The sequence below is a fragment of the Talpa europaea genome (assembly GCF_964194135.1).
Source record: "Talpa europaea genome assembly, chromosome: 10".
In the NCBI taxonomy this organism is placed as follows: Eukaryota; Metazoa; Chordata; class Mammalia; order Eulipotyphla; family Talpidae; genus Talpa; species Talpa europaea.
The window spans coordinates 44,167,557-44,182,149 of NC_140077.1; the positions used below are offsets into that span (position 1 = coordinate 44,167,557).

The following is a 14,593-nucleotide window of genomic DNA, read 5'->3' on the forward strand; positions in this document are numbered from 1 at the left end:
CTCCTTCCTCTCCAACACAAATGCTCTCTGCTTTTCCAGCTTGGTACACACAGGACATTTGAAAGACCCCAGGAAGTAAAAGGGTTAATGGTGGCAGCACCAAAAGTAGAGGAAATCTGTTGAGAAGGGGCTGGAAAGGTTACTGGTCTCTGGCCACAATCTTTGAGAGATGCTTTCCAAGGTCAGAGCCCCACAAAGCTGACAGCCCTGTCTGCAGAGAGGTGACTGAAAGAAGCGCGACTCTCCACGAGAAAGGGGTTATCCAAGAGCCCTTGCAATTGCAGCCACAGCAGAGGACCCTCACTGCGGGTGGCAGCGGAAATCCCAGCATAGAGCTGGAGGAGTGGTGTCGCAGGCCTGCGCTGCTCCAGCTGGGCCCCGGAGAGGGCACATGGCCCCCAATCTCCTGAGAGCACCCTCTGATCACCCACTCAAGCCAGACCCCTTGGAAAGGGTTCGACCTGCGACCCTCTGTTCAGGGGAAGCTCCATTTTCTCCCTCCTCCGGGACAAGGCTCTTTCCCCAGGTCTGTGGGCGGGTTGGTTTCACTTCTTGGCGACTAACCATGGACTCTGGCCCTTGAGGAGTATAGAGAAAGGGATGTTTGAGAAGGAGCATCTTGGGTGACTGGCACTTGGGGGTATGTCCTGGGACTGGCAGGACCCCACAGACCCTGGTCACCTTGGCAGACACCCTCTCAGTTTGCACCCACCCTCTCTTCCCCCTTTTATCACAGCCCCATTTGCCTCCCTGGATGTGAGAATCCAGCTTGGCCTGTGCTCATTGGAAGATTCTATCAGGGAAAGGAGGGTGAGGCAAGAGAGGGGCCCTCCTCTCTGTGACAGACAGCTTGTCCCCTCTCTGCTTTGTGATCCTGTCCTGACCAGCCTGGTCTTCTCTTCATTCTGCTTCCACTGGCCACCTCTGCTCGGGCTCTAACTTAGAACTTAGCAGGTCTGTGCACTGCTGGGCAATCTGTTAGCTCCTGGAGAGCAAGTGTCTCTGACAGTCTTTCGCGGCCCCCTCCCTTCCACTGCCTGCAAATAGTAGGTGCTTATTAAAGTAGATCGAGCTCTCGGAAGATCTTAGATGTTTAGGAGTCCTGACCGTAAGGTGGAGGGGAGAACCTGAGCTAAGTCCTTGAGACCCTGGTGATTTAGAAACCTCTCCCCTCTAAGAGTTCATTGTCTCACGTGAAAGACCTACATTTCCTCCTCTAGCAGAAGGTAGAGGAAGGAAAGAGCACAGGTGCCCCTTCAAGGTGGGGGCCCCATCTGACATTCAAGGTTGTTCCAAGGTGGGAGACTCATCCAACTAAGGAAGCAGAAAGGCTTTTCCAGGACACGGGAGTATGTGCTGGGCCTGGAAGGGGGAGGGGTGGGGATAGAACTCTGGCAGGTGAGTAAGATGGGCATTCCAGGTGAAGGTCCTGGCTTGGGAAAGTGTGGGGAGGGGGAGCAGAGGGTGTGAGTAGGGCCACAGAATAGAACCTGGAAAGGAGGGGGGCCTGCTGGGCAAGACTCCCTTGTGCCTAGGGTTCTGTCCAGCCTCAGCTCTGCCTCCACCCCCATTTTTCTGCCACCGATGCAGGATTGCTCCCCCGGACAGAGACTCTCCACACGGTGGAGATGATGGTAAATGTAGATCCCTTCCTTCCCTGCGCTCCTCTACCACCACAAGGAGCTGCCTTGGAAATGGAGGTGGTTCCTGCCTCCCTTCCTGCTTTTCCATCTCCGTGTGGCTCTCTGCTTTGCTAGCCCTTCTCTTCTTTGTAAGATGTGCGCAGTCTTAGGATCTTGCCATCTCATGTTGCCTGAGAAGGTGTGAACACCTGGGTGAGGAGTGTGTGGGGCCATGCTTGGGTGCAGAGAGGCTGATGAGGGAGGCCTGGCAAAGGACTGTGGTGGCACAATGTCCCTGGACATTTGGAGGGGGGGCTTTGGAGCTCACTACTCACTGTATGCCAGGTGGTAAAATCTGTACTATTGCTCTGACAAATTCAGCAATGTAGACACCCGTATGAGAAGCAAACTCCACAGCCGCTCCTGCCCTAGGAAAGCCGGGCTGCTCACCTGCTCCCAGGCGGTACAGGGCACAGGGGTCTGTTATTCAGGGTTAGAAGCTCGCACATGCCACACACGACTTTGCAGCACCAACTCCATGCATAGCACTGCCAAGCCACACAGCTCCTTGGTGGAGAGGGCAGGAATGTTTCGGCATCCCAAGCCCTGTCCTCCTACAAATGGAGGTTTTCAGGAAGCCACAAGTCACCTTCCTCATTTGACACTTGGGTAAACAAACCTGGAATAGTTTGTGACACACCTGACAACAGTGGGGAAAAGACTAGAAGCTGAGCCTCCCGACTCACTGGCCAGTGCCCTCTCCTTCACGGGCCAAGCCTCCCCTTTCCATGCCCGTGCCATTACATTCTGTCAGGGGAAGTCAAGGCCCAGGGAAGGGATGCCAGTCCCCAGGCTCCTGTCCTGGCAGGGAAGAAACGCAGGGTGAGTCTGAGATGGTTCAGGATGTCAGGTATGCAGGGGTCATCTTTTCCTCAGTGAGGTGGGGCTTCCTTTGACCCACATGACGACAGAGGTTTAAGTGACCCACCTCTGTGTCATTACTGAGCTCTAGATCCCCCTGCTATGCTGTCATCCCTGTGGGCATGGGCTCAGGCATTTGTCAAGCCAGGTATTTACTATCAAGCCAGGTTGTTTGCTAGTCTCCAGATAGACGGTGCTGGCAACCCCAATCCCCCTGTGCTCTTAGAAGGGGGCAAAGGGGTGTGAGCCAGAAAAGGCAACGATGGATCTCAAGCCCCAGTGCAAGGCCATACATTCACACTGAATATTTGTGCACAGGGCTACTTTGGGGGCTGGGCAGGGCTGGCTCCTGGGGAAGGCAGCTCTTAACAGGAGGGACTGTGGGTCTCCAGGAGCAGTGAGTGTCTTTACCTTCCCTGAGTCCTCGTGGCCACCAGCCCCTCTCTGCCCTTCCCGACCCAGCCTCCCCACAATGAACCCCACTTCTTCTGGCACCTGATTACTCTCGCTCTCCTGATCTGCTGGCATTGGTGCTGAAGCTTAGCTACTCCAGAGGGTCTCAAACAAATTCTTCCTACTTCTAATCACTGCATTGGATGCAAACTTGAGTTAAATTGATATCCAAATAGAGAACCCCAGGGGAGCCCTCAGACAGGCAGTCTGTAGCCCTGAGGGAGGAGGTCCTGGCCGGAGGTGGGGTGGGGGTCCACAAGGCACCAAACCACTGGGGAGATGCTGGGCACACCTGGGCTCAAATCTCAGTGAGCTGCTCTCCCCCAGGGAGAGCAGTGTGGGCTCAGAACCTGGCTGGGCATTTCTTCTGCAACCACCTGCAGTTTGAAGTGAGATGGGCGAGGACCTTTTCCTACCAGCAGGTTCTCCTGCCCCTTTCTCTTACTGATGTTTCCTTGACTTTATTTTTAAACTTCTCCTTACACACATTTCTATTTTATGGCCTATATTCTTTTAAGGGACCTTGGCGCCTGCGTGATCTGGGCTGAGGAGGCATAAGTGAATTAGTGACACCAGATTGTAACAAAGCCAAAGAGGATTCTGTCTGCCCGGTATGCAGGGGTTTGGCTGACACAGAATTATCTCAGTTTCTGGAGCTTTCCAGCTAATGCTGGACTCTATGTTGAAATCATTCGTGGATTCTTGTTGCTCCAAAAAGGGCTTGGAGGAATGAAGAAGGGGTCTAGAAGAATCAGGTTAAGCTCAGCCCTCAGGACCTCAGACAGTGGTGAGAAGGGTGGCGTGAGAGGCGGCAGGAACCTGCACAGTCTGGGGAGAGCAAATCTCCAGGAGCAGAGGGTGTAGACAGGACCACACCATGACTTTCCCAGGCCCGGCACTTGTCTTTGTGGGCTCCTTCCTCCATAAAAATACTTTATGACTGCCCTGGTACAAAGATGAATATGACCCTGCCTGGATGTGTTACTTTATATTCTTTTTTTTTTCTTTCTTATGAGCCTAAAAGAAGTGAGAATTGAAATATGTTTGTCGTCCCTAGAAGTACTGTGGGCGGAGCTGCATGCCACAATGCCGATGGAGAAGCTGGCACTGGACTGAAGCTGGCTCAGGATGAGCGGCACCTCTGGGCTCAAGAATAGTCATAAAATGGTACATCTTGGAGCCCTCCCTCAACGGGAAAGGCAGCTTGTATCATCTGGCTGCTGGACCTGGGTCCCTGCATGCTTCTACCACATGGGAAGGGACAGCTGAGCTCCATCTGATGACCATAGTGATCAGTACTAGTTCAATGCTTTGCTTTTCAAATGCAGTAGCCAAGACTCAGAGGAGAAAGTTGTCTGATTCCCCAAGCAACTGAATGGACGTTCAGAACAAGAATGCCGTTAAGGGCTAGGCAGTGTGGGTTCCATTAGCACAAGAGTCTGCGTGTGTTACTGTGACCTTGCAGCATCAAGGAGTCTTAGAGCTGTGAAGCCCACTCATAGACAGTTTGTGTGACTGTGTGGACAGAGTCTGGGTCTCAGCCTGCCTTTGTACTGTCTGTGAAGGGAGGCTATATAAAGAAAAGCGAAAATGAAAACAAAGTAAGAGGTGCTTAAACCACCCACGTAGTTTGTTATTTTAAGCCCTTAGAAGCACCAGTTTATGTTGTAAAACATTGAACAATAATAAGCCTGTAATAATTACTCAGTCTTTGAATTGGTTTCCTGAGAGCATTACTAAATGGTGTACAGCAGCACCTGGAGTAATGTCTTATTATAACATTGATGAGGAAATAGAAATCCTGGCTGACATTGAACTAATGATGTTTTTCGAGGACCTGTTGTTTTAAGGTGAGGTTGCTTTGAAACAATTCTAAGAGCCTATTGACAAGCGAGAAATTACTGTATAATGACTAGAAAGCAGTAAAACTCTATTTCTTAAAAAATAAAAATGACTTTGGATCACCAATCTGGCCCAGATTGGTGAATGTTTTCTGAATGTTTTTGGAGAATACTGGCAGCTGAGGCAAATGCTTCAACTGCTAGTTATAGGTGGACCCTGCAAGTCTATATTCAATGAACAGCCATCATCAGCAATAGCTGGTACCAGTGACTATAGTTCAAAAGTAAGAAAACCAAAAAACTACACCAAGCCAAAAGCAGTAGCACATAGCCCTTGGTAATCCTGGGGGTTCTGAGGGTTCCAGCACAACTGAACCTTAAATACTCAGATGTCACCGTAATGATCTTGGGATGTTACAATGGACGTTACTTAATAGAGCCCCCTCTTCCCTCTGTTGGACCTAACATTTCAAAATATCATACTTGTGAGGTCCTCTGTTGCTGGACTTCCTGCTTTCACACCAAAGAATGTATTTAATGGAATGATTAATCAGGATCATGAATTGCCATGTTTCATTTTTTTTTTTTAATAATGAAAATCCATAATGGTTTAAAATGTTCTTAGACACACCTAGCTTGGCAAACACCATAGACCTCCACATTTCTGTGAATTCACACAAAAGCTAGCCAGCTCCCTGGTGTGGCTGATCCCTTTTGGCACCTGAACAAAATAATTTATTAAGCTTCAATACTCAATAAGTGTGCACTGATATCATGCAAACATATGACCATACTCACAAACAAAAAGTGTATTAGTGTTATAGTCTTATACAAAACATCTTGTAAACAAGGGAAGAGGTTGGTATTTTCTGTACAAATGTGCAGATTTTTCTATTTTTTTAATAATCTGTAAGATACATCAAACTTCTGGCATTTTCAAAAAGTGAAAACTGTATAAAAATAAATATTCTATGTACAAACACACACACAGGCCAATTCCAGGTTAGAGGCATCACTGCAAAACAAAAACAAACACAAGACAGCACAGAGTTAGTGTCATGGGTCTGTGGGTGTTTAGTTCACTCATGGGAAAGGAGGAAGATCTTATAGTGGGTTGGAGGGGACTGGGGGGACCTTGGCTCTTCCCTTTCCCTCTCGCCCCCCACCACCCCAGGGCTGATGGACAGCATCCTGAGGGTGGGAGACCACCTTCAGCTTCCAGTGACCCCCTTCTTGGCCACCAGAGGGCGCTTTCTCTCCATGCTGCAAGTGAGGCCTGATGTTGACTGAACCACAGCATCTCCCAGACTGAATTTATGGTGTGAACCAACATACATGACCTTCTCAAGCTGCTTCTCCAAGACAGTTTAGCTCTATAGCCACTGTTCTTGTTCTTTTACTAAGCAAAACCATTTCTATCTCCTAACTATGCAGCAACCATCAAGAAGAAAATCTTTTCCTTTGGGAGTAAGAGAATGGGGGTCTTATTTGACACAAATAAGTGTCTGTGGAGATTTAACTAGGTTTAGGGGGATCACCAAGAGGTAGAAGCACAGTGGCCGGGACAGGTTAATTTCTATTGAGTGTTCAGCTTTTCCTTTCTGTGGTTAGGGGGTGCTTTAAGTTACCCGGGCAAGTAGGTATTCAACCTAGGGCCCTGAGTTTGGGATGGTTTCACTACTGTTATCCAATATCGAGAGCTAATAAGATTCTGGGCAGTTAGCACAGAATTTATATATCTCCTTTTAGTCTGACCCTGCCGTCATTGGAATAAGACTGGATTAGCTAAACACAAATTCTTAGATAGGTTGGGGTCTCCGGTCCTTTTGTTAGAATGAACCAACATCCCAAGACCATGGTGCCGAAGGCTGCAAGGAGTCTTTGAGGAGCAGGGGAAGGGAAGGTAGGTTGTTGGGGGGATGCTGTGTGGCAGCAGCTGCTACCCTTGTTGGGGACAAAGCTGGGCTTTTGGATTAGCCAACCAAAGACCCTTGTCAGTCTGGGGAGCACTGTGTTATGGGGGAGTGGCCGAGTGGGGTGATTTTGAGCAAGGACAAAACCCCATGGTGTCAGGCAGTTTTAATGAGAACAGGTACGAAGACAAGAGTGAATCAATGAAAACTCATTGCTGGACAGAATTCTGGGAACCAGAGAGAGGTTGGGCTGCAGACCTCGTGTGTGGAAGCGTGAAGCTTGACAGCTTAGGTTCAAGGGAAGTTGTGTGTTGGCCAGGCTCTGTGAGGAGGTACAGAAGCCAGGTGAGTTTATAGCTTAAGCACCTTCTATTTTCTACATCTGGATAAATGTCATTGTATGGCTTAAATGATCTCATGTGGATGCCGCACGTATAATTAGTGATAACTAATTTTAAAACATGGCCCAGCGCTCTTTGGAGGCCAGGTCCTGTGTAAAATGAGCCACACAAGCATAGAGATGTGTGGCCACATGGGGTTTCCCTACACTGAGGTTTGCTGATGCCTTGGAAAACATTTTAAGCATTCTTCCAATGCCTGCGGTGTTCACTGGGCATCCTGCCTTCGGGATTGTTCCTTTTCAACCCAGGTCTTACTGCCTCATCTGTAGAAAGGCTCAGGATGAAGTGTGCATGCTTATCACACTGCTGTTGAGAGGGGCCCCAGGTCCACCTGCAAGCCACGGGAAGCCTTACCTTGTTCCAGCAGCCCTGGACTGGTAGGCCATCTTCGCCCTGCAGGGAGGAAGGCAGATGGCTCAGTCTCTTTGGGATGGCCCCCCTGCAGGCAAGACAGGGGAACAAGGACCACAAAAGTCGTGGTCCCTGATCACGTTGCCTGCTCTTGCCTATTTCTTTTCTCTATCTCAAGTCAGAGCCTCGGAAGGAGGCAGGAAGCAAGTCTGTCTGTCTGTCTACTCATGTGGTTGCAGTGCAAGGTCAAGAGGGTCTGTCCTAGCCTGTGGAGTCAGCAAGTAGAGTTGTGGAAAGAATAACCTGGAGGCCCACTGGCCTCTGCCCAAGCTCTGCTGAGTTCTGGGGGCTTATGGGCAAGGGATCCAGCATTGGGGGCTTCAGTCCGCCTTTGTAAAACCTGGGGAAGGCATGGCTGTGTGAAATGCCCCCCTCCCACTGCCCAGTTCTCCCATTCTCTGAGATTTCTTTCTCAGCAGTGGGACGATGAAATGCAGGCAATCGGGAGGAGCAGGGGGTAGAAAAGATCAGGCAACTTCACAGGTACTGCACCATGGCCCCCAGGAGCCTTCGGGTGGGAGGCACAGGCGTCTGGCACACCTTAGCCATGGCTTCGAGTTTGGGGAGGAGATCAGTAGCAGGATGGGACTCAACTGTGTGCTATTTGTCGCCTTTGCTGCAGACAGCCGGAGCACCTGTGGCTTCAGGATGTCCTGAGTCATCTCAGGTCCTGACATTTGGCCTCTCTCATGTACTCTGGGGAAATCTACAAATTTTGGAGAGACAGGAGGGCATGGTAAGGCTGATCAGGGCCAAGATCTGGTTCGCAGCCCAGCTTCTAGAACTGCGGGCTCCAGGGCAGAGAAAGATGGACACAGGGCTTCAGGGGCTTGGATTGAGGGGTCAGTCTCAATGAAGTTGAATGGAAACCCCCTGAGTCCTGGACCAACTTCAACCTTTTCTCACTGGGCATCCAGCCGGCAGCCGGCCTCACTCGGAGGCTTGAAGACGACTATTATCCCAGGCTAAAATCATGGCAGTAGTTCCCTGTGCCTCCATGTTTACAACAGCACAATAGCGGAGGCATGTTAAAGGAGAACAAGATAGGAAGATATGTACACTTCCACAGCAAAATTAATAGACAAGTGAACACATTAATATGGAGTATTATTGGAGAAAATGCCTATTTGCATTAAGGGTCAAATAAGATGGGCATCATTTTCCCCTCTGGGTCAGGGAAGGTGTGCAGGGGGAGGTTGAGCATCCCAGGGTTTCATGAAGACCCTCTGCCCCCACCCCAGCCCACGTGGTGGGATGCTTCCCACAGATTCTGGAAGGGAGAGGAGCCTCCGCAGGCCACAGTGGCATTCCCATTGGCACATGGCCGGGGCTGGGTAGGTGGGGAGAGGAGGGTAGGGCAGGCAGAGGAGAATGCTGATGTGTGGTGAGGAGCAGGGAGGCCAGGGCTGAGCCCAGAGAACTCAAGTAGTGGGGAAGGATGCGGCAAGGAGGGGCCTGGCTCATGATCAGTGGAGGTGCTTTGGAGGGAGAGGAAATCCCCACTGAGTCAAGTGCTGTTCATGCTGCATGCTTGGGGTTCAAGAGGCCGGTCAGTGGGGATCTGGGGGTGGTGAGCAAGCATTTAGCAGTGGGGGACAGGAAGCATGCTCCTCTGCCTGCTCGTTCTGGCTCTCTTTTGTTGCACAGACTGGTTCTAAAAAGCCCCTTCAAGGGGCTCTATGGGTACTTCTTGGGTCACTCCACAAATTTTCTTATAAAATTTCTCCTCCAAAAAGGAGAAAATCCAGAAAGGATTCCTGTGTGGCTGTGGGGTGGGGATGTAGGGATGGGAATTCTTATCTGTTACTGGTATGAAAATAGTTATGAATTCTGAACTTCCTGGGGAAATCTAAGAGACCAGGAACCTTTTGACCCAATTGTCTTGGAATGACATGTCCTCTTCTGCTTCCCTTGCATCAGCTGAAAGCCTGGCTGGGGAGCTGACAATCACCCTGCCCAGAGATGGGGCCCATTGGAGGCACAGCTGCTGCCACTTAGGCCAGGACATGCTTACAAGAGGGAAATTAATGCTATGTGTCTCCCCCACCCCCCGCCTCCCTGGCTCCTCCCTTCTCTTCCTTAACTGCATTCTTTCCAGTTTCTTCTAGACTTTTTGATGGTGAACCATTTTCCTTCCCGCAAAAGAAAGGGAAACAAAGTGAGGGTCTTGTGACACCTTCTGTCATTTAAGCAAAAAGATGAGCCCTTTAGGATCTAAAACCTGGATCTGGGACTATCCCCTAGTTCTGATGGGGTCACCATTACAGTGACCCCAGACTCAGCCTGGGAGATTGGGCCAGGAAGCCTCCCTGTCCTACCTTAACTTTAGAACTCCTCAGTTATCCCATGTTTATCAGTGTGCCTGAGTCTTGCAGCAAATTTTGATATGCTGGCATGGGGAGGCATGTGTGTTGACTCAGGCATCTCCCTTAAATATTTTGCCAGGTTCTCAGTCAATACTTGTCCAATGAACTGCGGGGTGTAAAGGAAGAGAAGTCATAGTTCTGGGAACATCTCTTGAGAACCTACTTTCCTGGTGTTCTTTCTGTGGCAGATTCATCTACAAGCAGTTTCCTAAGGCGGATTCAAGGCAGCCAATGCTGCCTTTGGGGTGGAGAGGGATGGCTCAGTTAAGGCCAAGTGCTTTTGAAGCAGCTGCAGGAGGAAACCAAGAAAACATCCTGGACACACTTTGCATGCAAGAGAGTGTGTGTCAGGAGCCGCCAAGGATTCCCAAGGCAGGTGACCCTGGGAGTCTACAGAGTGAAGAGGCAGGAGGTGGAGATTGGATGGATGGATGGATGGATGGAGCAGGAGGAGCGTGGAGAGGCACACAGCCATGGACCACACACGTGGGAATCCAAATCGGCCATGCAGGTGAGGGAGGGAGAGGCCATACCAATGGGCACGGGGCATCCAGTCCGTCCAGCCCTGGTAACCCCGGCTCCCCTTTCTCTCCTTTAAAACCTCGGTGTCCCTGTTCACAAAACCAATCACGATGATTATGTAGGTCAAGGCTGGCCAGCTCCAACTGGGGCGTGGTCAAGCTCAGCCCCACCCTGGCCAGGATGCAGGACTTTTGAGGTATCTCCAAGTAGGACCCAAACTCCAGTTGATTCCCATCTCCCTAAGTCAACCATTGTGCTCCCATTGGCTTCTGGGAGAGTTGAGCTTTGGAACATGTACATCCAGCTCCCTCTCCATTTAAAGGCTTGCTTTAAAGCAAACACTCATGAACTTCAACTTGAGTGCATCATAACTTTCAGAACTTTCAAATGGCCTTCAAAATGCACTTGATGTGCCACAAATCATCATTTATTGGCTCTCCAAGGAAGGCGTCCTGTGTGTGTCTTTCTACTGATTTGGATCTGAGTTTTCCAGGTTTTCGGTGGCTGGCTGGCAAGCATCGGGAGGCTGTCTATCGAAAGTCCCCTTTCTGTTCCTTTTCCGGGCCGTTTTGGATATGGGTGGCCCTCTGGAGATGCGAACCCCAGCGTCCTGCATCCTGGCCGAGTGAGGATCCAGACAGCTTGCGCTGCCAGCCACAGAGTGGCCACAAAGCAAAGAAGGCAAATACAGGCTCCCAGATGCCACTCTGGGTCCCTGGACTAGTGAGCCGAGAGCCCTTTGGTCCAAACCCTTTTCCGTGGTTTCTCATTTCCACACATCAGTCTTCAAAGGAAAGGGATTTAGCCAGAATTACTTGCAGCTGTGGCTTTAGGGCAACACCAACAGCAGGCAGAATTTCACCAGCCCAAGGGACAGATAGAATTTGGTGGTCAACGTGGTCATTCAGTTCTCATCTAAGTTTATTTGCCTTCTTTGTTTCCAACTTGCAAACCTCAAGGAAAAAAACCAAAATAATGCAAGAGATAAGTGCACATACCAACGGGCAGGGGGCATCTAATCCAGGCGCTCCTTGGTCTCCCTTATCCCCTTTAGGCCCTCTAGAGCCTTTCTTCCCCCTCTCCCCCTGTAAATAATGGTTTAGTCCAAGAGAAAAAAAAAACATCAAAACTTTAGGGTCATTCTTGTGTTAAGGTTAGAGACAGAAAAAGGAAAAAAAATCAAAGAGGGGAAAAAATAGCCTCTCTCAATGAAGACAGTCTCAATGGGAATTGGGGTCAGTACCTATTCCCATACCCTGAGAACCTGAGAAATTGGCTAAGGTAGGTGGGGAGGGGCAGGGGGCAGTGCCTCGAGGTGGAGGACAATGCAGATGGAAGATTCTGGTGGCTGGCTTGGCTAGTGCTGAGCCCTGAGTGGTTCTGCAATGACTAGGGGACCGGCTGCCTTCCCTGAGAGTCCTTTCCTGAAAGGCTTTGGTCTGACAAGTTTTGTCCCAATTTTTTCTCATCCTTTGTTTTCTATTAGGAGGTAGGATGATTTTGTTTCGCACCCTGGGGTGAGTGCATGCATTGCATGAACACGGCTCTCAGGTATGTGCATGTGAGTGTGAGTACATATATGTGGGGATAAGCTTGTTCATGTGTATTCAAGTGTGTGCGTGCACGTGTGTGCACATGTGTGTATGCACATGTGTGTGTGCCCAGCGCTCGTGGAGGCCCCTGCTTCTCAGCCAGGTCCTTCCATTCCATATGTGTCTCTGGTGGGTCTTGGTCAGAAGTTATAGGCGGCTCTTTGTACTGGACATTCATTTGTTCCAGAAATTCATTTGTTTCTGAAAAGCTTCAGTAAACATCTTTCTAAATTGAACCCTATTTTGTATGTGCCGGGTCATGCCCCATTTCAAGAAGGGCTGTGGGGATTCTTTGTAATGGATTTGAGTGGGGGTTTTCATATATTGGATTTCCTTATATATGGGATGGGGGTGCCCACGGAATCGTCCCGGCATCTTGCCACATCTACAGAAGGCTGAGCATGTAAAGCTTGGTGGCTTCAGGGGTGTTACTCAAGGACCAGGAGGCAGGTGGCAGCTGAGCCAGAGCAGGTTCTGCCTGGCACGCACAGTGACTTGGGGTGACTTAACCTCCCTGTGTTTCAGCCTCTTTGCTGTGACATGTGGCTGATGACACCTGCCTGGAAACATGGTGGGAGGTCTTTGTGCACACAGTGCTTATTCTGGCCAATAGCATATGCTCAGGAAGTGACGCCATGTCCCCATGGCGACCACACCCCTGCTTACTGCTGTGGCAGTGTGGGAGCCAAGGCTGCTGCTGGAGGCGCTGTCTTGGGTCAAAGTGATGACTGTGTTGGGCTTTTCCTTTAGAGGCTTTATTACCATGCCTTTACATCTCCCCTTGAAAGCCCTGCTAGGGCCAGTGGTATAAAGAAGCCTGGAGGAGGGGGCGAGGTTAGGGGACTCTCGTCAGGACATTCGGGCATTCCCTCAGTGGGCGGCAAAGGATAAGAATATTTTTCATGTTTCCTTGGATCTTTGGCAATGATCCAAATTACTTGATTCCAGAGGTTGCCAGCAACTGCCAATGCATTGTTCTGAGTGTTCTAAAATACCCTTGCTTATATAGAAAATAATATGTGTCTAAAAGGAAACAAGGCTATGACTGTTAGGTGTGATGGCTCTGGCCTTGAGCTCTGCCCCCTCCCCCGCAGTGAGAACATCTTGGCAAGAGTAATTCCTAGTGGACAAGCAGAAGTGCCAACTGTTTGGATGGGGACGCCCCATGGTAAACTCTCAGGGATGTAGCACTTCATTGGGTCAGACCAGTGTAAAAGTGAGCATGGTTTCCTAAGTGCAGATGTGGGCAAAGCTCCTAGGGGGTGGGGGATTGCAGGTCCCCCTGATTTGCCGGAGGGTAGCAGGGTTGGCCGTGGTCCTGCCCTTCAGGATGGGTGACATGATGGGGCATCATGTTCTAAGGGCACAGGACATGGTCTTATTCTGTGAGTCCTTTGAAGACATTAGAACAGTCATGTTACCTCCATCCTCCCTGCTTCCCATGCCCGAAGAACTATATAGGAAGCCCTGAAGAAGAGGGAATTCCAGCTGGTGAGGGGAAGGGGTGAATACAGTCAAGTAGCAGTGGTTTGCTCAACAAAATCAATCAATCAGTGCATAAAATGGATTCTAGGGCCTCCCCTGGTGGCGCAGCAGTTGAGTGCTGGGCTGTGAAGCTGCCTGCAGCTGCTGCAGCGCCGGTTCGATCCCCAGCCACCGGCGAGGGTCCCACATGGCGTGCAGACCTTTCCTGCCACGCCCACTGTTCCCCTCAGCAGTGTACTTCGTCGGTCTGCCTGTTCTGTTCCCCGCTCTGGCTCTGGTGAATTCACTCACCCTCCTGTGCTTCTGACTATACCCAGTGCTTGTATAAATAAATAAATAAATCTTTAAAAAAAAAGGATTCTAGTGGAATAATTTAGGCTGGAAAGTGGAAGGGAAAGGAGAGATATGGTGTTATTATATATAATGGGATGGACATATCTAGGGGGAGAAATATGGGAGTCAAGGAAGGAAGGGGAAGCCCAGACCAAAAGAGATAGAAGAGGAAGAAGAGGTAGAGAGGCCAAGGGAGCCTGGGGAAGCGAGACCCACTCGTGCACCCCACATGCATGTACACCACAGGCATGCATGCCCACACACATGTACACCACATGCAGACACGTCCACACCCATGCAATGCCCACCCACACACATGCACATCAATATGTGTACACCCACATACATGCACACCCCCCACGCACACCCACACGCGTGCACACACTCACATGAACATCCACACCACACACACCCAGGGTGGGGCCTCCCTGAGGCACTCAGATCTTTCAGTTGGCTTGCTTGCAGGCAGCTCCATAATACCACCGAAACTGCTAAAATCTTGCCTTTCAAAGGTTTTTGAAAACCTTTGTCATCCTAAAAGTTGGCTCCTGGGTCAAATTCAGAGAGTTGTTCAGGGACAGGGGAAGTGCCTTTACTGACACGGGGTGACATCTTTCCCATTGGCACAATGTGTCTTAGAAAACTCCTCATTTTGAGTGCTCGGCCTTGACCACCACTATGGACCCTCCTTCCAGATAGAAGAGAGACACTAAGGGCCTCCTCTGACAGGGCC

General features: G+C 50.1%; 1 protein-coding gene across 1 annotated transcript in view; it reads right to left on the reverse strand.

The window, feature by feature from the left end:
- Window positions 1-545: 545 nt before the first annotated feature.
- Window positions 546-14,593, reverse strand: part of COL13A1 (collagen type XIII alpha 1 chain) — a gene marked incomplete at both ends in the record, with an annotated part of 159,574 nt that continues 145,526 nt past the window's right edge. Inside the window, 3 exons of the mRNA XM_084244428.1 lie at window positions 546-578; window positions 7,506-7,544; window positions 11,449-11,535. Coding sequence (XP_084100554.1) covers window positions 546-578; window positions 7,506-7,544; window positions 11,449-11,535 — 159 coding nt within the window. The remainder of the gene's footprint in view (window positions 579-7,505; window positions 7,545-11,448; window positions 11,536-14,593) is intronic.